Source organism: Mirounga angustirostris, unplaced genomic scaffold (genome assembly GCF_029215605.1).
Source record: "Mirounga angustirostris isolate CCGP_5_RB_7025 unplaced genomic scaffold, mMirAng1.0.hap1 SCAF_5, whole genome shotgun sequence".
NCBI lineage: Eukaryota > Metazoa > Chordata > Mammalia > Carnivora > Phocidae > Mirounga > Mirounga angustirostris.
Window position 1 is genome coordinate 70,901,784 of NW_026991713.1, and position 24,877 is coordinate 70,926,660.

Consider the following 24,877-nt stretch of genomic DNA (forward strand, 5'->3'; position numbering starts at 1 on the left):
CCTTCTAAAAATGAATTTTAAACTTTAGGTAAATTGAAAGGACAGTTGTTATTTCTTGGGTAACAGTAAGACATTTATTTCTTTATAATTTGTTTTCATTCATAAAAAGGACAAAGCACAGTCCTATACTACTCCATTGAAAAAATGATAAAAAATAACTAAAAAAATCAATTCGATATTTATCAGTATCAAATAAAACTACTATCACCTTTCCTGAAATACAAAGAAACAACAAATATGTCTATATCTATATAAAGTTTAATCAAGAGTCTTGCGTCTTAAGCAGATGATACATTAGTTAGTTTGACAACAGTTGAAAACTGATGGTCCCAGTCAAATTTGTACAATTGTATGAGGAGATGAAAAGCTTGCGTTATCAGTGTATGAGAGATTTTAATCTACCTTATCTCTGTCACAAATTTAAAATTAAACAACCAACATCCAAAATCTGTTTTCTTCTTATCTTTCCAAACCATTTCATGCAAAATCTAGCCAGTTTTGCTCTTTATTGCACTACATTAGAAAATAAAAGGTGAGCATGCATTTGGCAAAAGATTTAGTTGTTCTCGATTATATAAAAATGCCCAACATGGGTCACATTGCAAAAGGAAAACCCCAAAGTGTAACAATGAAAACACAAACATTTGTACAGAAGGCTTACAGAGTATTCATTTCTCTAAAGTATGAAGAGATTTTGTTTCCTTTTCAAATAATTAAGTATTTTATGAAATCTGGTCATGATTTTAAGACTGTTGACATACTTCCACTGGGAAATCATCCATTTCACTTATTTTTAAAAAGTTTCATTTTATAACAAAGAGTTGAATGTAAACTAATGAAATATTTATTGATATTTTCATAATGAAAGCTCTAAACATTTACACATAGATATATAGTACAAAAATTATACAAATTAAAGAAAGGGGGTAAAGTGTAATAGATCTATTTTGCTTCCTGTAAATATTTTTTTTTATGAACCTATAAGGTATCCTTTCTAAAAAGATAAACTCTATCTCTAATTAGCTAGCAAGGTTGTGCTAATAAAATAGGATTATACCTCCTGAATCATCAGACATTGCACTATTTTGTGAGCCAGCTAATCCTTTATTACTCCATTTCTTTCACATCCACACTCAAACACATTTCCTTGCACACTATGGAGAATGAAGAAATGTGCATCTTCCTTTTTACAACTTATGAAAACCTAAAGCACCAACGCTTGGGAGACACCACTGGACAGACACATTACTTGTCTCCCCTGGCCTTCCAGTATGCATACTTTCAAAGTACCATTAGCAATATATTGATTTGGTATTTTTAGCCAGTTTTCAGTATTGCATTGAAGTGGGAAATGAGCTTAAAACTAAATTAAAAAAAAATAAGGTATACTGTAGTTTTTCCAACCAACAGGTGATTTCTTGATACCTTCAATAATGAAAGGTTTTACTTAGAAATGAAGCACAAAAACAAAGATACTAGAATATTATTAGATCACACTGATATTCACTTAACTGTCATTTATTCCTAGCTGTGTAAAGACTGTCACATCTCAATTAAAAAATGGAAGCACTCTACTTTTCAAAATTCATCATCCCACATATGAATAAATACAGCAATAGGATGATACTCTAGATAAGAGCTGTGATTTTTGAGGTTTGAAATTGATGACAAGAAAAGCATAAAATAACTTCAGAATATAATATAAAAGTAAAGAAAAATCTTCATATGGTATGTTAACTTTACTACTAAACAACTAACTTAAAAGTATTACTGATTCTGAAAGCCAAATATTTAGAATTTACTTTCTTCCAAAATAAAAATACTGATAACAGGTTCTAGAATTGGTTTTCAATATTCAGAATCTTTTAACTCATTCTGTAAAATGATTTGGTCATGGAATTTATGTCAGAATGTTTCAGTTATACTCTATCGTTTGTCAAGACAACTCAAAATGTCATGAATGATAGGGGCCATTCAAAAATATGCAGGACCCGAAACAGAGAATAGTACAAGAGACTGTATTACTCTTACATTTACCACATACGATCAACATTTCAACCTCTATGATATTTCACAACTTGTTATTAAGTTTAAAGCACCTGTGTATGGTGATTTTTTACTTTCACTCTACAGCCTATAGTATTGAATTGAACACTGTAACTTGTCCCATTGGATTAAATCATGCAACTGTCACAGAATCAGGTTAAGTGGTTTATAAGGCATATTGGAACGAGTTAAAAATTATTTTATATCCATTTAAAAGTTTATTCTTTTGGATGAAAGTGTTCCTGAATGCCTCAGTCATAACGTGTGTTGTAAATCAGTTGGATAGTTTGTTAAAGTGTAATTTATTTGGCTTCGGGCGGAGCCACAGGAATTGGAAGGAATTGTAGTCATCATAGGGATGAAGGTGTCCTCTGAGCTGGGCTGGGAACAGCAACTGTCACATCACATTCAGACTGCCAAGTAGACAATGATGCCAAGGGCAGGCAGCAGTAAGCCGAGAAGACTTGGTGATAGGGTGGACACACCTGCAGAGTAAACCAAAAGTGTGCATATTATTTCATTGAGAATGGCACTATTTCTCATTTACCCTGTTTTGGGGAAGGCCAGAGTATGCAGGCCTAAAAAACAAAAGGTTCCTTTAAAAAAATAATTCTCTGTACTTCAGTGATTTAAAGAAAACAAAACATTTGATCAAGAATTTCGTGTGTGAGAGCAAGTGGCTGTTTCTATAACACGTTTCTATAAATCATTTATGATAAAATCACAAATGTTTATGTTTTCCTACCAGAAGGTGTTAAGTCAAGAAACATATGTAAATAAGCAAACGAACAAATGGGAAAAAAGCACATATGTAAGCTGTTAAAAAATAAGATAAAAAGATGTAATAATGTTACCTGGTATAAAAATATCACGGGTACACTGGATAGATTTTACATAATTTAATATCCCAATGGTTTTAAGACATTTAGGTGCTTACAATGATTTGAGGAATATGTTGTTGATAATAGTAAATAATCTATTCAAATTTTTATCTAAGGAAAAAATGCCCTGAAATATTATGTTATGAATTAAAAATAAATACGATGTAATGTACTATGGACTTATATTACATCTTGGGCTATTAATTATATCTAGAAGGGCTCCTCCTCTGGTCAAGTTTATGGGTGCAGGTCCTGCCCACACTGGAATTCTTGAGAAAAGGCTAAAAAATGGGATCAAGAAGGCACACTGTTCCTTTCCACTCCCCACATCTATTAGGCTACCTTTAATGAATACACTGTTGGAATGGATGCTGAGCTAAAAAACACAACCAACAGCTCATAAATATAATAGATTTGTGTCAAGTTGTAGAAGTTAATTTGAAACCTTAAAACCTTATTATCTACCGTGTTAACAGTGGCTCCCAACAGCCCTTTGGAATACTCCTCTTATATTAGGAAGAGTCAGGGCATTTCTCTGGAATCCCTAGTCATTAAAAGCACATTCATGTTCCCCACCGGGTGGAAGATGATCCTATCTACCCGCACACCAGTATCTCACGAGTGCCCTAGTGCAGTGTTGAGTGCTGCATGGAAAACATAAGAGAAGTATTATCAGAACCAGATAAAGAAATAAGCAGCACAGTGAGGGTAGAAAAGTCAAGTAGCTGCTGGGAGAGCATTAACGCCGCTGCTGCCTAATCACATCATGAATAGCAATTATTTCACTGACAGCGACTATGGAAGCTACTACTTACTGTCCTATAGTCATGAGACAGACACTCGGCTGGCCTTTTATATATATTATGACACCAACACAACAACCTATGATGGTAGGTCTTACTATCCTGATTTTATAGATTAGGTAACTCAGATCCAGGTAAAAATGACTTGCTCAAAGCCAATGGCCAGTAGAGCGCAGAGCCAGGATTCCATCGCAGATCTGCCAGGTTCCAAAGGCCATACTCTCTTTTGCCACTTTGTGTAGACAGCTTTGGAAAAGGACCAGTTCTAGAAATGCATAAGGACACTCCACTCCACACTTATAAAGGCACAGAAGGAAAATTAATGACATATGAGAAAGCACAGCACCTAAGTTGTTTCAAAGAGAATCTTTGCATTCACACAGTGTTTTTCATTCAATTTTTCTACACAGATATTTTTAAAATATGCCACAGCCCACCTGTTATTTTATTCCAATAAGGTGACCAATAATAAACCTCAATCACACAGAAAAACATTAGTTTTCAATGTTTGACCTAAGTTAAATGGTCTGTCCTGAAGACTTTGTCTGAGAATGACTGCAGGGTCTGTGCATTGCTCTGTCCTCTGACCACAAAATACATCAGGGATGGATACACGTTCATGTACTTGCCTGGATATGTGGGTTGGCTCATACAAACGGTGGCCGCAGAAAGAAGTTTTAGTCAATCATGGATGCCATTTTGAAGTTTTGGTGTTAGTATGAAAACCAAACACAATTTCATAATTTGTGCCTTCAACATCAGGATATTTGATTTATTTTAAATAAACTCTTCATGTTTATGTGTGTTATATTTAATTTCTCTAATGGCTCACGCTTATGTAATTGTGGTCTTCATCTTCAATTCTCTTTCACATTCCAAGCACAAATTAGAGACCTGACTGAATTACTATTTAAAGTCATTTTAAATGTGGGATCCCTATATTCTTGAAGCATTTCAATATATATTGGTTTTATATCTAACAAAATGTGTATCATAATACTGCTATCAAGTATAATGTCAGTAATTATATGGTATGCAGTAAACATATATTTTGCTTTCATATATTTACTGTATGTCAAACATGAACAAGTCATTAATCTTGTGAAGCATTTTTCCCGATCAGAACAAAGGTAATGCCAATTTAGAGTACTAGATCTTTTTCATTGCATTTTCTTGATTTTTTTAAACTAAACTGCCCTGATTTATTATTTCTTTCAGGAAGGATTCCTGCTGGAGAGAGTTATATATTGAGAAGGGAAATCCCAATTAAAAGTTAAATAGTACTTAACAATCTTTGCAAGTTTTACAATAAGTAGAGAACCATTCTAGTCAGTTTTAAATACAAATCTCTTTTCTGATGCTTAAATTTGGACACCATGGTCCAATCCAAATTGCTACTGCTGATGATGCTATAAGACAGAGAAGTTTCTTCTTGTGGTGTTACTTTTTGTGTTCACAACTATTAATATCTCTAGATTCTGAGGAGGAATATATCCAAATTGTATTTTCAGCTGTGTTGACTAAGACCAAGTGCAGTACATAGTGAGTACTTGACTCATAATATTACAATAATTCTTCCAGCTATAAGACCTGAGCCTTTTCTGATTAGGAGCAGAAGATGGGAGAGATAGCAAAAGGGTAGAACAAGGGGTTTTAAGGAAGAAAGCAAAGGAAACCACTTGACTTGTAGTGGAACCCTTGGTATTTCTTTACATTTTAGATTCTCTCTGTCGCATAATCTCTCTAACTTTTAGGGACCTGGGGAAAGGAAGGGGATTACCCATTCCCATTAATGCTTTTCCTCAGGAAATCATTTTTTCCCTCCATCAGAGAGATGATATTAAAAAGATGCATCAGCGCCTGGGTGGCTCAGTCAGTTAAGCGTCTGCCTTCAATTCAAGTCATGATCTTTGGATCCTAAGATAGAGCCCCGCATCAGGCTTCCTACTCAGCAGGGAGTCTGCTTCTCTCTCTCTCAAATAAATAAATAAATAAATAAATAAATAAATAAATAAATAAATAAATAAATAAATACTTAAAAAAAACCCCACGTATCAAAAAGGCATTTATTGGGGTTCCTGTCTGGCTCAGTCAGTAGAGCACATGACTCTTGATCTCAGGGTTGTGAGTTCAAGCCCTACATTAGGTGTAGAGATGACTTAAAAATAAAATCTTTTTTCTAAAAAAAAGGCATTTATTTTACTGCTCTGTCCAGAGATCCTCCAATTTGTCTTTCAGTCTTATCATTTGCTCTGGCTTAGGGAAGATAAGATGGTTGATTCCCCACTGCCTAGAGGCATGCTTAATATAAATTCAGTGTATTAGGTGCATATCAGTAGATGTTTGCTGTTGAAATTTGTTGAGTTCAACAGAACTCTTGCTGGGATAGCAGCAAGTTTAGAGAAGTGAAAGAGTATAAGTCTGTCTGAGACTGAGAGTGAAAAATCAGCTCAGATGGAAAAAGAACAAAGCCACATGTCTTTATTCAGGTTAGTGTGACACACACAGATAATGCTAACTGTAAGCTTAACCTCGAGATACTTCCAAGGTCAAGCCACAGCTATAAAATGCCATAACGACCCCTTCATTGAGTGGCTAGTGCTGTGTTACCCATGATGCCCAGGACTGCTTTACTTCCCATCTATTACTGGGAATACTCAGTCGCTCAACCACCCTCCCTTCATGATGGCCCCCAACCCTAGTTAATCCCTGCTTCTCCTATGTCAACCTCAGAAACGGCAGATCAGAACTGATGGCTACCTCCCTTAGAACCCCTTCCAAATTCTTCAGCAGGAACTCAAACCTTACGTAAAAAGCTTCTGTTTCCCACTTGAGTGGTGTTCCACGACTGCTCTGGCTTGTTTCTTGCTGCATCCAGTCAAGTACGGGTAGTCTGACTACCTATCAGGCTTTTGTCTGGTTTGTGCTTGGTCTTCGGCTGTTTAGGTTTCACAACTACAACCAGGGACGCGAACCCCTGTGTCTTCCATGTTTCTGACTTTCATCTCTTCTTCCTTTGCATATTGTCTCAAATTCTCAGACAGAATTCCCCTCAAGATAGACAAGAGCTCCAAGCTCACAGCCATATATTCTCAAGAGCAAAAAAAGATGACATCTTTTTACCCAAACTCTAGTGAGAAAACTCTTAAGGAAAGATTCTGATTTGTGGAGTCTGGGTCACACACCCTCCCCAGACCAATGACTATGGCTGAATTAGTGGATTTCTGTGATAGAACTAGCTTGGAACTGGTTCTCATCCCTTAACCAAGCACTGTGTCCAGGGAGGCAAGGGGACTTCAGAAAAAAGTCAATGTTCATTTTGATCTCAGGAGGATTTGTACTTTCCCCAGTGAAAGAGCTATGGGGATCAAGAAGTAAAGCAAGAGTTCTGAGAAAAACTGAGAATACACTTCAACTAAAAAGTGCAAATGCACACTGAGTCACCAAAAGCAAAAGGGAATAATCCTTATCTCCTAAATTTGTTGACTATGTAAGCTTTTTGTCAAGAAACATGTCACAAGAATAACATTCTGTCCATAACTTTGTAAAATGTGTTTTGTGGTAATTGGAAAAGTATATTTCAGGTAATTGCTCACCTCTCTAACTTGCCTTCCTCAACTTTTTTTTCTAATTGTTTGAGACCAATCAAGATAAGAAAAGCAAGTGATCTATTTAGCTATTGAAGACTTAAGGACCATTTATTTCTGTAAACTAGTCACGGTAATGGAGCCATTCTTATGAGTAATCATTGAAAGCCACTCAGGATAGGTGTAGCATTAGATGCTGTAAGCCTGGAAGCTACTTTTTTGGGGGGGTTGGGTGGAGTACATAAATATGTATGGTTATATTTACTCTAAGATCTGGAATTTCAGCAGCAGTGATAATTACATGAAGAATGAGCTAAGAAATTTAATAAATCACTATGGTTGGGTCTATGTAAGATCACCATTTCTGACCTTAATTTATTTGTACAGGAAGACCAAGAAAGAGTTTGTCATTTTACAAATTCAAACAATCATAAGGATTTAGTCTGGTTAAGTAGTGGTGAAGAGTTTTGTTTTTGGTTAGCCTAAGCAATTGGGAATTCTCCATCTATCTTTTACTAGCTATATACCCTTTAGTAAATTATTTAATTGTATCTGTTTCTCCACTGGATTATTGTATTATGTTGGAAAATGATGTTTATTTTTTAAATCATGTGGCAGAAATGGGTGAAAACAAAGGTTAAAGGAGGAAGAGCTGTTTCTGACTTTGAGATAAGGAAATGTAACTTAAAGTCTGGATGAATTTTCTTACAAAGATAATTAAAACAAAATTTAAGCAATCCAATTTTCTTGCAGGACTGAACACCTGAGTAATGTGAAGCCATTGAGGCAAAAGCAAATTATTTTAAAATTTGTCTTGAACATTGGGATTTCATGAAAATTTTGGTTTTGGTTGATTCATTTCTGGAAATTCCACCCTATCTTTTTTTCTTCCTCTTTTATGATTCCCTTACCCCACCACCCCCAGATTCCCACCCTGTTCTTCACCTTGTCTAAACACTATCAATAATGAGAATCTAGAGTAGAGCTGAGGTATAAAACTGAAAAACTTATAAAGCAGGACAGTTTTACTTGCCTGAAACCTGGCATAAAATTTGCAATATGATGCCTACAATTCAGTGAGGTTAATGTTAAAATTTCCTTTAGGCCATATACCAAAATTATTTTTATAAATTGTCTAGTGCTTATTAAAATTAGAGGAGGTGGCTTTTTAGAAAGGTAGTTAGTTGGGTTTGCTCCAGTCTCTGGAGGAAAATGTTGAGACATGTTTCAATCTTAAATCAATTATTATAAGCATTAACACCTGCCTTTGACAAAATGAAGTAATGGATATTTAACCCAGTTGGTTTTAAGAGTTTCTGGGAAAAAAAAGAACAAAAGAGAAATCAGAAAATAAAACGAAGCAGACTTTTTCCACATATTTTTCCTCATTTTCTTTTCTTTAGATATCTATTTTATATGGTGTCCATGTATATCGGATTACTTATTTTGCTTTTGATAATTTTATTTCTTTATGTCCCTTTGGATTGGAAAATACTAAGCTATGTGGAGAAGGAGAAAGACAGCCTAAGGCCTACTTCCAATTCTGTCAATAGTTGTATAGCTTTAGGCAAAATAACATTTGGACTTGAGATGTGGCTCTGAGGATGGTGTGATCTTTGGCTATTTTACTTGTCAAGGATGTGGATTTTCCTTCTGGAAAATGATAGGGTTCAATATTATAAGTCCTAAGTTTCCTACTATGGTCATGAGTCTATGATTCTAAGCAAACCATAATATATTTAAGAATATCAAGCATTGAGCCATAAAATTTGCAAACATATTTGACATATTTCCCCTCATTTATAATATCAAAGTTGATATTAGTTTATAAAGACACATTAAAAGTTTGATCATGTAAGTGATAGTGGCTTTGATGGGTTTTTTCAAACTCATGCAACCCACTAATCTTACTGCTCCTACTTGTTTGGCAGTTTTAAACCCATACGCCAAGCAAAATAAGATTTTTTTTTTTGGCAGGGGGACACGGTTTGCTGGCAGCTTATCCTGCCAGTTGTGTTCTTTCCTTACTGTTGACTCTGGCCCTTCCCAGGTCAGAACACTAGATTGCCAGGATGAATTTCCTCTTGAGAAAGAAACACACATTTCCAGTTGTGTTGGAATTGGATGACCAATTCTTTGCTGGGAAATATAAGAGTAACTTCTAACTGCCTATTGATCAACAAAGATATGTGCAAATAACCTAATTTTGATATGATTTGGGGGCAAGATGAGACTATAACTATGAGGATCTTTTAAATTAGCTTACCTACTTCTTTAGAAATGCAAGGTGATGTTTTCACCAGAGCATGAGACTCCACATTAGAAAGAATTCTACTTGAGTATATTTGCCCTCAGTGCCCTATTTGAATATATTTGAATTTATTTGCCCTCACAAGGTCCTTAAGTACTCAGAGCCTCCATTTCCTTATCTGCAAAATAGGAAGTGTAATACATAGCAGGGTATTTGTGCTAATTAAGTGAAAAAAAAACAATGATAAAAATGCATAGTAAAAGTCTGATAATTGTAAATTTGAAATATGAAATATAATTTTTTCATTAAAACAATTCTTATTTCATGAATTTTTAAATTAATTAATTTATTTAGAGAGTGGGGGGAGGGGCAGGAGGAGAGAGAGAAAGAGAATGTCAAGCAGACTCACTGAGCATGGAGCCTGATGTGGTTTAGATCTCATGACCCTGAGATCATGACCTGAGCCAAAACCAAGTCTGTCGCTTAACCGACTGAGCCACCCAGGTGCCCCTCATGAATTTTTCATAAGAATATACTGAGCCTGGGGTGAGACAGAGGAGACAGAGGAGACATGGGTCCCATTCTACCAAATGTGCAACATGTGTATAATGGATTTCATGGGTTTATTGTTTTCCAACTTGTATAAAACCTTTAACAAATAGCATTCAAATTCTTTATTTGTGATTAATTCACAACCAGAGTCAGCTTGTTAGATCATCTTTACATTTGGCTTTGGAAATAGCTATTAGAACATTCTTATATGGGTAGCCCTGGCTTTGTGGAATGCGTTAAACTACCACAAGAATTAGTTTTTCTCAGACTTGATTAAAGTTAGAGAGACTGGGACTTGATTTTTTTTTAAAGATTTATTTATTTATTTGGGAGAGAGAGTATGAGCAGGGGGAGGGCAGAAGGAGATGGAGAATAGAGAATCTCAAGCTGACTCCCCACTGAGCACAGAGCCCAATGCTGGGTGATCCCATGACCCCGAGGTCATGACCTGAGCCAAAATCAAAAGTCAGTGGCTTAACCAACTGAGCCACCCAGGCGCCCCAAGACTGGGGACTTTGAATGACTATTTTATTTTGCCAAACTCATCAAAACAAATATTAAATTATCTCCTCCTCTGCCCTGACCTTCCCTTTCCTTAATCAGTTTTTGAGATAAAAGGACAGCAAGTAGAGCCAGAAAGTAAGAATTTATATGTTCCCCTTGCTAGGGCTAATGGGTTCCTCTTTAGTGCTAGGCTTCAGGAACCCCTTGAGTACATCTGTGGCTAAAACTTTCTAGACATTTTCAGGAGGTAGGGATACATGACTTATTGGGTTTACTTACAGAGGAAGAAAGACCCCACAGACAGTCTTGCTTATTCTATAACTTTGCCTCTTCATGCTTTTGGAAGACCAGCTAGCATTTTGGCTTATTGACAATAAAGAGTAAGAGTAAAACCTACTCGTCCATGACAGTCAATTTTCCTTAAACTTACAATTGTTTCCAATAAAAAGAAATCCAAACTAAGGGAAGCAGGCAGATATGTCTTCCCATAAAGCCCACTGAATCTCCTCAGTTCTTCTTTAAATAAATTTGAGTAAATGATCTTCTGCTGATTTTAATACTCATGTTCAAGGTCAGGGTGGGGCACAGTGTTTGTTTTTATGTGAGACAATGGAACCCAAAAGTCTTACTCTTATCATGTGGCGGGATGTCATGCACAGAGTGTCACTTTGTAAAGGCATCCCTAAATTTGTAGGAAATATGACATATTTCTAGGAGACACATATTTGCATGTCTATTTCAGTATCAATATTTGTGGGACAAATCATTCCCCAGTCTTTTAAATTTGCTTAGAATAGCAGGCCCTTCAAAAAGATGAGCACTATGAGGATAACATAAAACATACTCTGTCAATTGGTTCTATGAGCCCCAAAATGAGAGTTGTGTCCAGTTTCATGTAACTCCTTTGTGGGACCCTAATCAGTAACAGTCACTCAAGTGGCTGGCCTGCCTGGAGTAATTTCCATTTCACCTGGCTAGTCTTATTAAAGTATAGATGCAGATTAATTTCTATTTAAATTTTAGCTTTGCTTTTCTTTTTAAATAAAATCTTCATCTAAAAATGAGGAAAATTCCAAAATTTAAATATACAGATAGTAATGATATGAGAATAAAAAGGACATTTATTTAAAATTATTTCGTTGATTTCTAAGTTTTCTGGATAGTCTGGCCCATCATATATCATCAACAAATATCCATTCAATGGATTGTTTTTATTTTTTATAATTTATTATGTGCCAACTCGGTTCGGGGAAGTTTGTAACGTTATTTTGCTTAATTCATATAATACACAGTTGAAGTATGCATCATCATCCTCATCTACAGATGAGGGAGCTAAGGCTCAGATTTGCCCATCTAGTGAAAGTAAAATTGGGTATTGAACTGAAACCTGATTCTAACTCCAGGGTTGTTTTCCTTATCCCACGGATGCTTCATGAATATCTCTTAACTTACTATGGCTAGAGAGTACAGTGATCCAACCTCCCTAATGTAATAGCTGAGAGTTGGAAATTACTACCAATATCTAAACAGCTCCATAGCAAAAACAGTCAAGGATCCTAGTTCTCCATTGGTTTCACATGGTGATTCAGAGACACAATTACCCTGGAAGGTTTCACAGGGTCAAACTGTGAACAAGGTCCCATTTGATCTTTTTTGATTCATCTTTGCTTTGGGGCTATGACAAATAAGTGACTCACCTCTTAGAGGTAGTACTTTGGTAGTTAAGATTTTCTGTCCTAATATGAACCTGAACTCATTTGTCTGACCTTGGGGCCTCACTGCAAGATTCAGTGTCATCCATCTACCAGCAAGGACTAATTGGTGCCTCTCTGTTTTCCACATGCACATAAAGCTTTTATAAGAAACTGTCCAAATTCCTTGACTTTCTTCAACTCTTATAAGGATTACAACCAGCCAAATCTTCTTCTTGCACTTCCAGAGGAGAAACAATTTCTCAGATGTTTTAACAACTGTCTGAAACATATAAGGAATTACTGGCTGAAACTCACCACTGATTAGTCTAAAGATTTCTAAGTTTGTGCTTGTTTAGCTTCTCATCCAGAAGATATAAAATAATCCAGTCACTTTGGATGGTATCTACATGGAATTTTCATTTGTTTATACATTTTTCAGAATTCTTTCTCTTTCCAGAAAGCTCACTCTCAGTTTTATTTTCACATGCTAAACTCCGAAAATTTTAAGTTCTTTTCAAATTCTTTAAATTCAAAAAAGTGGAAAAAAAGATTGGCTTTCATCACTTCCGCAAGGAGTTTATTTTAAAAATCAGCAGAGTAGTTACTCCTTGCTAACCCCCAGGAATTCTGGGATATTCTTTAAGAAACCATTTTGTTTATATTGAACAAGCCAAATTCCCACACAGTGAGTGGAAATTGAAATTCTTTCAACATCTGTCTATTCCTACCAATAGTGCCAGTTTTCTTCTAGTCATTTCATTATAAAATTTTTGGAGTTATTACTGTCTTTCTTCCCTTAATACTTGTGCCTTGTGTCTTTATGCCTCTTGACAGTGTATTTTATACGGAGGGACTTTTAGACATTGATTGATGCTATACCAATATGTTTGAAATAACTCATAATTAATTTTCTAGGTATTGAGACAATATTATAAAATCTAGAAATAAGTTTGAGACTTATGATTTGTTTTGAGATAGTACGTCTTACCTGGACCGCCATACCTCTTGTTTACCTGATCTGGTTTTTCCATGTTAGAGTTCTTCAGAGTTTGTCACAGAACCATTTCTCTCTCCCTGTATTTTCTCTGTTCTATCACTGTCATTATTCTTATAAAATGTACCTATCCTTCTGAATTTCTGAATTACTCAGCTCAGTCAATGATGTTGCCGTGCATTTAATACTACTCATAATAGAAAACATAGAGTCATTTGCAAAACCCTTTTACCCTCAATTTTAATATATCAACTTCATCACCATGTACAATTGATTCTATCTCCAGTACAACTCTAGAATCTCTCTGCTCCACTCTACTGCCTCTGCCTTAGTAATTCAGGACCTCATCATCTCTTATTTAAACACAAGAAAAAGTAAAACATGAAGAAAAAAAAAACCCCACAAATTCAATCTGCCCCTTTTTCGCAGTCTGAATATAACCTATACTCCAACTATTTCTACCTTACCATCCTTTTTGAATGTCACATCCCAAAATGCACTGAAGAGGATGCCATTTTTATGTGTTCTCTCAGAGTCAACGTTTGTTTCCTTGGACTGGAACCCTCTTTTATGCCTGGAAAATTCTCACTGATATTATAAGATTCATCAAGAACACATTCTGCTAGGCTGTATTTCAAACATAGTTGTTCAAATATCAGAGAAGTTATTAACTCGGGAAAATAGCCACAACAGAAACATTTGCTACAGGAAATAATGCCTAATCTTTAGTTTTAAACTTGCAATGTTGCATGTATTTAATAAAAATGGCTGAGGACAAGCTATTAAAGACATACTGTTCACTGACTATACAGCATATCAGTATAGAAAATATAATCAACAATAGAGACCAAGTATTTTTAAATTAACACATATAAATGGGAATTTATCAAATTTGCAAAAAAGTATTCCACGATTTGACCCTCTCTAAATTGTATAAATACACTTAAGTACACCTAGAAACTAAAAATGAGTTCTTTAAATATAACATGGTAATTGATAATAATATAATATGAAGACATTATACTGTGTGAAGCACATTATTTATGTCCTAGCTTATAGCATTCATTATTAGCTGCTGCTGATTAAATAAAATAATTGAGTAACTGCTATGTGCTATTGTAAGTACTATTGCATATATATCAATAGGTTAGTTATAAAGACAGGCAGTTTGTTCAAATAAAGTAAGGAGAGAATAACCATTTCTTTCCTTGCCAAAGCAGAGACTGTTTCTGATCATATTCTCACTGTGATTTTCCATCTTTTGTCTAGCTAACTTTGTCTCATATATCCTATGTTCTAAAAATATATATAATCTAAAATGCTAGACATTAACAGCAATTCTTTATTTATAGAAATATATACCTTAGGAAATACTTACAATTCTGAGTTTAATATTGTCTGTAATATATATATATATGTTTTACTTTTCTTTTAATATCAATGCTGTAACTCCTGGCATTTATTACTTATTTTATCAGTTATAACTTATAACTCACTTTCTTAATCTTCAATTTTAGTAAAATAAATCTTCTTCTAGGAAGAACAGTAATGAGATTTTAAAATAGTAAATAATTTCAAATAATCACACTCTAATAAAAAAGCATCCTCATTTTGCATTTTATTTTCTTTGAGAACACAATGTAACTTTTTCCCACTCTGAGGAAAGAGAATTAACACATAAAATTCAAATATAGAATTATTTCCTTTTTTATTTATTTTATTTGATCATAATGTAGTGATTAAAAAAGTTTCTGAATATATTTAATGGTTGGTACAGAAAACATTCCTTAAAGAATTAGAGAACAATAAGACAATAGAGTTATTGGGGCTCTTACCTTAATGATAAATTATATTCATTTGAAAATTATGCAAAAATTGATAAAAATCAGAATAGGAAAATCTAAGTTAAATTATTGTTTTATTTCTTTACCTGAACCCAAAGTTCTACAAAAGTGATAATTCAACAGATATGAGATAGTATCTTTTTTGTAATGATTTTTAAATATACCTTAGTTAGCTTAAATATATTAAAGATCAGTTAAAATTTGTTTGGTAAAGACAGTTTTTCAATCCTAGGAAAGACACAAAAAATAGTATATGGCAAAAAAGATGTGTCCAACCATTAAAAGCATCCTCACAAAAGGCAAAGTAATTAACAAAATCACAAAATAACCAGTGTTCCCAGAAATGAGCAATCTTCTAAAAGACCAACTCTGCATTACTGCAGAAAAATATATTCAGTGAAAACAAAAGAGACAGAAGCTAAATAAATTTTATCTGTGTAGGACTTTATTCTCTATATCAAATCCATGTTGGGTATCAGGTACTCATGACAGTATATTTATATGTTTGGGGGTTTAGGCAGCCACTTATAATGACTATATAAAAAGAAAGAATGTCCTTTCTTTTATAAAAGCCAAAGCTCTCTCTTAAACCTCAAAATATATAATGTTACTACATTACTTGAGGTCTTTGGAAGAATATATATAAGAATTATGATGGCTATATATTTCATATATGGTGGCACTATTTTTCCTCTTTCCAATCTTTATTAAATTGGTTTGCCTTATGTTTTAGGTTTCTCCTTGATTACAATTTCTTTGTAATCTTAGAATCATATGTGTCAGTTCTCCAATTGCCATGAAAATTATCATACTAAATATGTAAGCACTTTTTAATTGTATCAATTTTTCTTCATTTTTAATATTTTCTCTAGATTTTATTGGCTATCATGTTTTAGAATACTGTCTTTATTACTTTCTATATTTAAAGAATTCTTTTTATCATATTTTAATCATAATGCATCTGTTAGAAATTTGATACATGTGTTTTACAGTTCTTGAAGGTCAATACATGCTCTTTTTTTTTTTAAGATTTTTATTTATTTATTGAGAGAGATAGTGATAGAGAGAGCATGAGAGGGGGAGAGTCAGAGGGAGAGGCAGACTCCCCGCCGAGCAGGGAGCCCGATGCGGGACTCGATCCCGGGACTCCAGGATCATGACCTGAGCTGAAGGCAGCCGCCCAACCAACTGAGCCACCCAGGCGCCCCTCAATACATGCTCTTAAGTCATTTATGATCTGAGTTTTTGAGACATTTTAACATAGCAATATTTATTTAGATAATTTTTTTGCTAGTTTAGCTGAGAAAATAAATACTGAGTCAAAATGCTTTGTCAGGTTTTTTGGAGAATAAAATAAAAATAGTTACTTATAAGTTATAAGCTACCTCATTCTGAAAAGGTTTTAAGAGTGTAACAAAGATTCATAAATTATGATAAAGGAAAAAATAAGGAAATTGAGAAGAAGGAAAATAAGTTTAGGAAAAATTAGACTAAGCTAAGAGATAATGATATCAAAATAGCAACAACAACATGCACTAATGCTACTACTAATATTATGAATATTTATAAGGAGCTATTTAAAAAGCACTTAATTATAAGATATATTAAGATAAGATATATTACATATCTTTAATTAAAATATACAATGGTCTATATACTTTGCTAGAGGTATGTCAGAAATATGGCAGAGAAATAGATCAGTCATTAAGTTCATTATCCAAAAGATTAAGAAACAGGGAATGTGCCCAAGAAAAGCTCTCCTACTTCTGGTCCTCAGACCAGAGAATGGACACAGGTTAAAGGACAGTCCAGCTGGGCAGGTACCTGGGATAACAACCATCATGGATGCTAACATAGTCCTGGAAATGCAACAAATTAGAATATTAGGAAATTATATTTACCAGAGGGGTTGTTCTTCTTTCCCCTCCCCCACCCCAAGTCCTTTTCATGGAGGATGTTGTGTTGAAGGAAGATATAGATATTTAGAGTATGTATGGATAGAACATAAGATTTCTAATAAATGTGCTCTAATAAGTAATATCTAAGTTGCCTCCAGAAGAGAATGGATTATTTAATAGTATGTATTTTTCCTTTTTGAGTGTGTATTGTGTATGTCAGAGAGGGGGAGTGATGTTGAGGAAATGAATTTTTCTAGAATTTAGACAAGTAGTCCTCTTTCACATCCTTCCCCTAATTAGATCTCATCCTTGCCATTAAATATTGTACAAAATTTTCAAGATTACTAATTTAATGTTAAATATTAAATTACCTTTTTAAAATATGTATTTATTAGCCTGGCCCAGGTACTCACTTCTCTAGGTTCAGCCCTACCTGAGGAAATTTTTAATCATGGTTCCTTAAAAGGAGGACGCTGTTTAGCACAGCAAACATATCCTCTACAATCATCGAATATGGTAGTAGATTTTGTGTAATTGTTTTTTGTTTCTGTTCTTTTTTTCTATAATGTTCCTCAGTATAAGCCAATAGCAAAATATCAAAGTACAATTCAATAAAAATTAATCCTATGAAGGTGCAAAACAATGTCTCCAAAAACACAGTTTACCAAAATTTTGGATTGATGAATTCATAAAATGACTGCATCTCTTGGGAATGGATGGAAGGAGGCGTCTCCATAGAGCATGCGTTCTCCACAGAGACAATATGGCCCCTATGGAGATGAAGACAATCTTGTGGGGTGAAAAGACCTGAGATATTGCAATGGTTTTTGCATCTCCAAAGGACTATTCTACATAAACAGGTATGCCGTATAGCTGTGGTATTAAAATGTCATGAGTGGCAAAAGTTTCTAGGAAAAAAAAATGTGTAAAAGGGCTTATTAGAGAGACAGTAATGAAAAAAGGTTGAAAAACACTGATATGGAGGATTGTCTCTCCACTCATGCTTTTGTTTGGAATTGGGTGGCAAAAGTTTAAAGCATAAGAAAACAAATTTTGCGGGGCGCCTGGGTGGCTCAGTCGTTAAGCGTCTGCCTTTGGCTCAGGTCGTGGTCCCAGGGTCCTGGGATCGAGCCCTGCATCGGGCTCACTGCTCCGCAGGAAGCCTGCCTCTCCCTCTCCCACTCCCCCTGCTTGTGTTCCCTCTCTCGCTGTGCCTTTCTCTGTCAAATAAATAAATAAAATCTTTAAAAAAAAAAGAAAACAAATTTTGCTGTATTCGTTTGTCACTCACAGCAATAGTAAGAACCTATTTATCATTTTCTATCCACAGTAATGGGAGGTAACTATTTATTCATTACTTATTAGTTACATAAAAGGTAGACATTGAATCCCATTCTACATATGAAGAATAGACTACACCTTTGCTAAATAATCACTGCATGTAAGTAATACAAATATATTGGAATATTATTGGCATCTTGATTAGAAGAGTCAAATTTTGCAAGGTATTGGAAAACCAATTAAGAACCTCACAGAAATAGATTTGTATTTCATGAGCTAGGGAGTTAATAGTAATGGCCAAGGTTGACACAGATCAGACAAAATCCAAATGTGAATATGACCTAGTCTCATTCTAAGATGGAAAGTCACTGTAAGTTTTTGCACAGCTGGCATATGTGAAACCAATCACTGGGGTCATTCTGTTGAGAATAAATTATAGGGTGCTAGCTAAGCACAAAGCAGAGAACAGAGAGGTCTGGCACAATAATCCTGGGGAGAAAGCATGATCACTGAACCATGATGGTGGTAGCAGACCTGGAGGTTTCTAGATATATTTTAGTGGTAAAACCAATAGGATTTCTTAATGAAATGAATGTTGTATGTAAGAGAAAAAAAGTCAAAGATGACTTCAAGGACTATTGGAGATGTTTTGTCAAGATGGGTAAAAATGTAGGAAAAGAAATATGGTGGGGCAGAGGGAAGGTTTACTTTAGCTGTCTAAGTGGAAATAGTGGTTAGTGATTAGGTAGTTGAGTAAATTAAAGACTTATATTTGAGAGCTTTCAGCATTTAAAGCCTTGAAACTGTATAAGATTACTTAGGGATGAAGAGAGATAAAGATACTGAAGTACTGAGTCCTGGGGCATTTTAAGTTCAAAAAGTTGAAAAGATGATTGGGAACCAGTAAGGAAACTCTGGATAGCAGCTTGTGAGGGAGGAGGAAAATCAAGAGAAACTGGTGCCCAGAAAGCCGAGGAGGAGAAAGTGATCAACTGTATTAATGCTGCTAAGAGATTAAATAAGGACTGACTCCTGGAATAAAAACATGAAAGTCATTGGTGATTTTGACAAGAGCTTTTTGATAGAGTGTTGGGATGAAAACCTGATTGAAGCAAATTCAAGACAGAATTTGAAATGGTGAAGATGAACAAATTATCTATTGCATTTTGCTCTAAAGAAAATCATAGAACCACACAATAGTGACAAGGAGAGATTTTCCTTTTTTTTTTTCTTTGTTTTCCCTTAAAGATGGGCACTATTGCTGAATACTTGTATACTGAAGCAAAAAAATCAAATAGGAAAAAGTAAAATGATGACGCAGCAGAGAAAAGAAAGAATGGTTGAGGCAATACTCTTGGGTTAACAAGAGGTGTTGGAACTGGCTCACACATGGAGAGTGGCTCTTAGATAAGAACACGGAGTTCATTCAGGTTATTAGGAGGGACAGCAAGGTACATATTTAGATGTTGGCTGCTTCTGATTTCTTTCATTTTCTCAGAAAAATAGAAGCACGTTACTGACTAAAGAGGGATGATAGGAAAGATAAGTTGGCAATTTAAGGAAGGAGAAAAGCAAAATAGCTGTCAAGAAGAGAAGAATGAAAGGTATTAGGAAAACCTAGTGGAATGGCCCAGCAGCGCTGCAGTCCTCCTTGAAGTGAGTGGTCCTGAATTCAAGGTGTTGTAACCAGTCTTAAAGTTGGGTATTTTTCTCTAGCCACCTTTAGCTTCAGGACTGTAGGCATAGATGTAAGTGGACAGTTGGACTTAATCCATGATATATCCAAGTGAGTATAATGAAGTAAGAGAAGCAAAGAAAATGGGGGTTCTACACACAGGAGTAAGTATAATATGTGGCTGTGGGATTTAAGCTACATACGAAGAAATCGAGAGAGAAACATAGAAAAAGTGGTAAGATCAGTGGTTTATGGTTTCTGGTGGGTCAAAAAAATTTTAGGAGTCAGAGTACTAAAAAAAATGAGAAAAGATAGGCAGTGGTCAGAGACTAGAGTCTTTGATATCATAAAAATAGCAATAATAAAGTTAGAGTAGAATCATAGGAAGGACAACAAAAATGAGGAGAGTTTTTGAAGGCACTGAGAGGACAGGGCAATGTAAGGATCATCTACATGTGTATTGAAATCAACAAATGTATGACAGAAGTAGTTCAGGAGACAGTCATCTGGGCTTTTAACTCCTCAAGGAATGAGTAGAAATGATCCAGGGGATTGGTAGAAAACTTTAAAAAGGGACAATGAATGAGAGAAGCAGATGATATGGGATTCTAAGCAGGGCTTTTGGGGCAAGAAAGAAGGAGAATACTATGTAGGCATCAAGAAGCAAGAAGGACAACTACCCTGCCACCAGGCCCAGTGTCCAGAGGGGGTCTGAACAAACTCCAGGAGAAGCAATTAGAGCAAGGTTTCAAATGCATTAAGAAGGGGAAGAAGGAGTACCTGGGTGGCTCAGCCAGTTAAACGTTTGCCTTCAACTCAGGTCATGATCCCAGGGTCCTGGGATCGAGCCCCATGATCAGTGGGGAGTATGCTTCTCCCTCTGCCCCTCCTCCCTGCTCGTGCTCTCTCTCTCTCTCAAAGAAATAAATAAAATCTTAAAAAAAGAAAGAACGGGAAGGAAACATTCAGTGAAGAGATGAACACTATAGGAGACTTTGCTGATGACTGGCAATGAATTCCAGAGGGCAGAGTGGGAAGGTTTTTCGAGTTAAGTATCGATAGAAATGGAGTCAGAAAATGGGGCACCCGGAACTGTATTAATCAAGGATTCCTGGACTTCTTTTGGTTAGTGCCATAAATGCGACCTATGGGCATGATTAGACCTGAGGGTCTCCGGGCAAATAGTGTTGGGGAGATGGTAAATGTTGGGGATGGGGATGCACAGAGAGATCTTGGCAAGAGCACATAGAGTTCTGCTTGTATTCATGCACATAGTACAACAGAAATCTGTATTTAATCTGAGTTTGGATTTGGCCATGTGAGGAGCATAGAGGGAGAAAAAGGCTAAGTATAGATAAGGAAGTGGTTTTAATTAGGAATCTGAGGGAACTTTGGACATGAGTGGAATGAGTGATAAACAAGCAATAGGTTGAATGGGAGGTCCGGGTGGGAGATGGTGAAAGAAATGGTGGAGTCGGGAGGAGATCTGAAGGAATAAACTAGAAAAATAAGAGTTAGTGGTCAGAAAATAAATGCTTAAAATTAATTTTTTTTTGCAGTTATTAGTCATATCAAGAATTGTGAGGATTCTAGGCCTCTTTGTGTGTCAGAAACACTTTGGCAGACTGTAAATCTCTTGAGAATGCTGCAAATAATGCTTTCACATACATAAAATATAATACATAGAATTAAAGGAAAACCAAGTATATTGAAATACATTTATAAAAATATCAAGGAAGCAAATATATGTTTATTATATTTATTAACACATTAGTGTATTTATTAGCACATTAATTTTTATTATTTATTTATTTATTTATTTATTTATTTATTTATTTATTTAAGAGAGAGAGAGAGCACACAGAGGGAGAGGCAGAGGGAAAAGCAGACTCTCTGCTGAGCGGAGAGCCTGACGTGGGGCTCGATCCCAGGACCCTGAGATGACCTGAGCTGAAGGCAGACACTTAATACAGTGAGCCACCCAGGCCCCTTATAGGCACACTGAAAACAAGAACTAAGATCAAGTCTAATATCATACTTTTGAAGAAGTGATAGTGTAACAGCTGAAATATTATATAAGAATATCTGTGGATGTTATTGGTGATAGTGATTTATTGCTTCAATTCATATTTGAAGGGATAATGAATTTGATTTAAAAATTAGTGAAGGGGCGCCTGGGTGGCTCAGTTGGTTAAGCGACTGCCTTCGGCTCAGGTCATGATCCTGGAGTCCCGGGATCGAGTCCCGCATCGGGCTCCCTGCTCGGCAGGGAGTCTGCTTCTCCCTCTGACCCTCCTCCCTCTCATGCTCTCTCTCTCTCATTCTCTCTGTCTCAAATAAATAAATAAAATCTTTAAAAAAAAAATTAGTGAAAATTACCATTTATTTTTTCTCATTCAAGTTTCAGGGAGCACTCGGGTTCTAATTCACACTCAAGTCTGTAAATTCTGTCTGGGCTGTGATCATGAACAGGTGACAAGATCATCAAGAAAGAAGAATTAAGAGGCCAGGGCATTAGAAGGATCATCTATCTACACAGATGTTGATATCCAAAGAATTCACAACTTTCGGGCACATCTGGACTTTGAAGCATCGCCTATGGGCTAAGGGTCTCCAAGCTAGTCCTCTGTAACACTCTTCCTGCTTCTTATGGCCTGGTGACTAAGGCTGGTGATTTGCTTTAGAGCTGAGAGTCAATTATATAGGCCTGGACTGGTAGGTTATCGAAGAAAGACAACTAGCTGGAGAAATTCATACACTTGGAACATGTTCTAAATGATTTATTTCCTCTTGGTCTGGCTCATTTTGCAGAAGGTGACTGTAAAAAGTGCCTCTGGAATGTCTTTTGTCTCACTGCCTTGCTCTCATACTGTGAATAATCTACCGAGGGGCCTGCTTCTAGCCTTACCTAACTTTGGGAAGTACTTTGAGATGTAAACATTCCTTTCATAAATCACTAAAGCTGGTCCCTAAGGTAGTATCAAATGGACCATTTTAATATGTTGATATATCACTTTCCAGTTTAAGTGTTTTATATTCCTTCTTATTATAGCATTAAAGGTTTCCAGTTCTATTTGTGAGAGAGTCCCAGGGATTTAGTTTTAACAATGACAAACTCACTTTCTTTTCTAAATAGTTTTAATATTTGTGTTACTGTGGGCAAATATCAAGCCTCCAAAGCAAAAACTTAAAATTCAACTCTCTTTCTCAGCACAAACAATTATCTTTATATTTTCCTGAGAAGGTTACAAATTTCAACATAGCCTATAATGGTCCAAAGGAAAATTAATTTTGAAATGGTGTTTTGATGGCTGATGTGTGTATCATTAAAGATAATATAATTATTTTAATTCACTTATTTGTTGCTTTTATTTAAGGAGAAAATATAAAACAATATCCCATGATTTGAGGGGAGGTACATCTGTCCTAATATTCCTTCCTTAGGATTATAGAGTATTTCCACTCCATTTGTGTGTAGAGAATAGATATCTTAATGTACTTTTTATGCCACTAATGTATTGAGCTTACTAATAATTAGTTATACATATATGCCATTGCACAAGATTATTCATTTTCTCATTACCAATTTATTGATGCAAAATATTATGACCCATCATAAAATTTGTTGAAACTTTATAACTATATTCCACAAAGCTTGGAATTATGCAAACAAGATGAAAAAATAGATTACTATTTAGTAAAACTGGAATTTTGTTCATATCTAAAATTCAGAAAAATAAAGCTTATCTTTGAATGAAGGTATCTCTCTTAGGACCATCAGTTCATTTTCTGAAACTTCTTCTGTGTAATTACATTTCAAAAATGATAAATTCCTCCCTCCACCAACCCCCAGTTTGTTCTCTATTGTTGAGTCGGGGGGGGCGGGGATGGGCTAGATGGGTGATGGGTATTAAGAGGGCACTTATTCTTTTTTTTTTTTTTTAAGATTTTACTTATTTATTCAACAGAGAGAGAGACAGCAAGAGAGGGAACACAAGCAGGGGGAATAGGAGAGGGAGAAGCAGGCTTCCCACTGAGCAGGGAACCCTGTGCAGGGCTTGATCCCAGTGCTCAATCCCAGGACTCGATCCCAGGACCCTGGGATCATGACCTGAGCTGAAGGCAGACGCTTAACGACTGAGCCACCACCCAGGCGTCCCAGGAGGGCACGTGTTATGATGAGCACTGGGTATTGTATGTAAGTGATGAATCACTGAATTCTACTCCTGAAGCCAATATTGAACTGTACATTAACTAACTAGAATTTAAATAAAAATTTGAAGGAAAAAAATGATAAATTCCTTTAATTTTCAACTCTTCTTTTCTACAGCAGTTACTTTATATAGGAGTCCCTTTTCATGCTAGGTTCCTTTAGCAATACTCTTTCCAGATTCTACCCTCCTAGTATAACTTTCTAAATTTAGAAAACACCACTAAATGCAGCCTTTGAGGGAAAGGGGTTGTCTCATAGATTTGGGTACTGTAGAGTATCTAATCTAAAATACAAAACAAAGCAAAAACATTTACAATTTTCCCATGATAGTAATTACTTAAACTGTTCCTTAAACATTTCTATTTATCCATTTAAATATTCTTTAACAGTGGTAGTGCTAAATATATATGTTTAATGATAAACCTGTGTTTACTGACTTTGGATCATAGTTCTCTCAATTTAATATAATCCTTGGTAATTTGTTCAACATTATTTATCCTTGTTTTAATCTCAAAATTCACATTGATTACCATTCCTTATTACTTCAATAAAAACAATCCTGCTTAAATTATCTGCTCTTGAGGCTAACTTTGTATCTTTCCTGTAACTTTTCATGCCTCTACTGTACTTTTATGAAGCTGTTCTTTGACCTAC

The 24,877-nt window shown here is 35.3% G+C and overlaps 1 protein-coding gene across 3 annotated transcripts in view; it reads right to left on the reverse strand.

Moving 5' to 3' along the window:
• Nucleotides 1-242: 242 nt before the first annotated feature.
• CNTN1 (contactin 1) overlaps nucleotides 243-24,877 on the reverse strand; it is a 359,783-nt gene continuing 335,148 nt past the window's right edge. For all 3 annotated transcript variants that reach the window (XM_045873624.3, XM_045873625.3, XM_045873626.3), the window contains one exon: nucleotides 243-2,531. In XM_045873624.3, coding sequence (XP_045729580.1) covers nucleotides 2,455-2,531 — 77 coding nt within the window. In that variant the 3' untranslated portion in view covers nucleotides 243-2,454. The remainder of the gene's footprint in view (nucleotides 2,532-24,877) is intronic.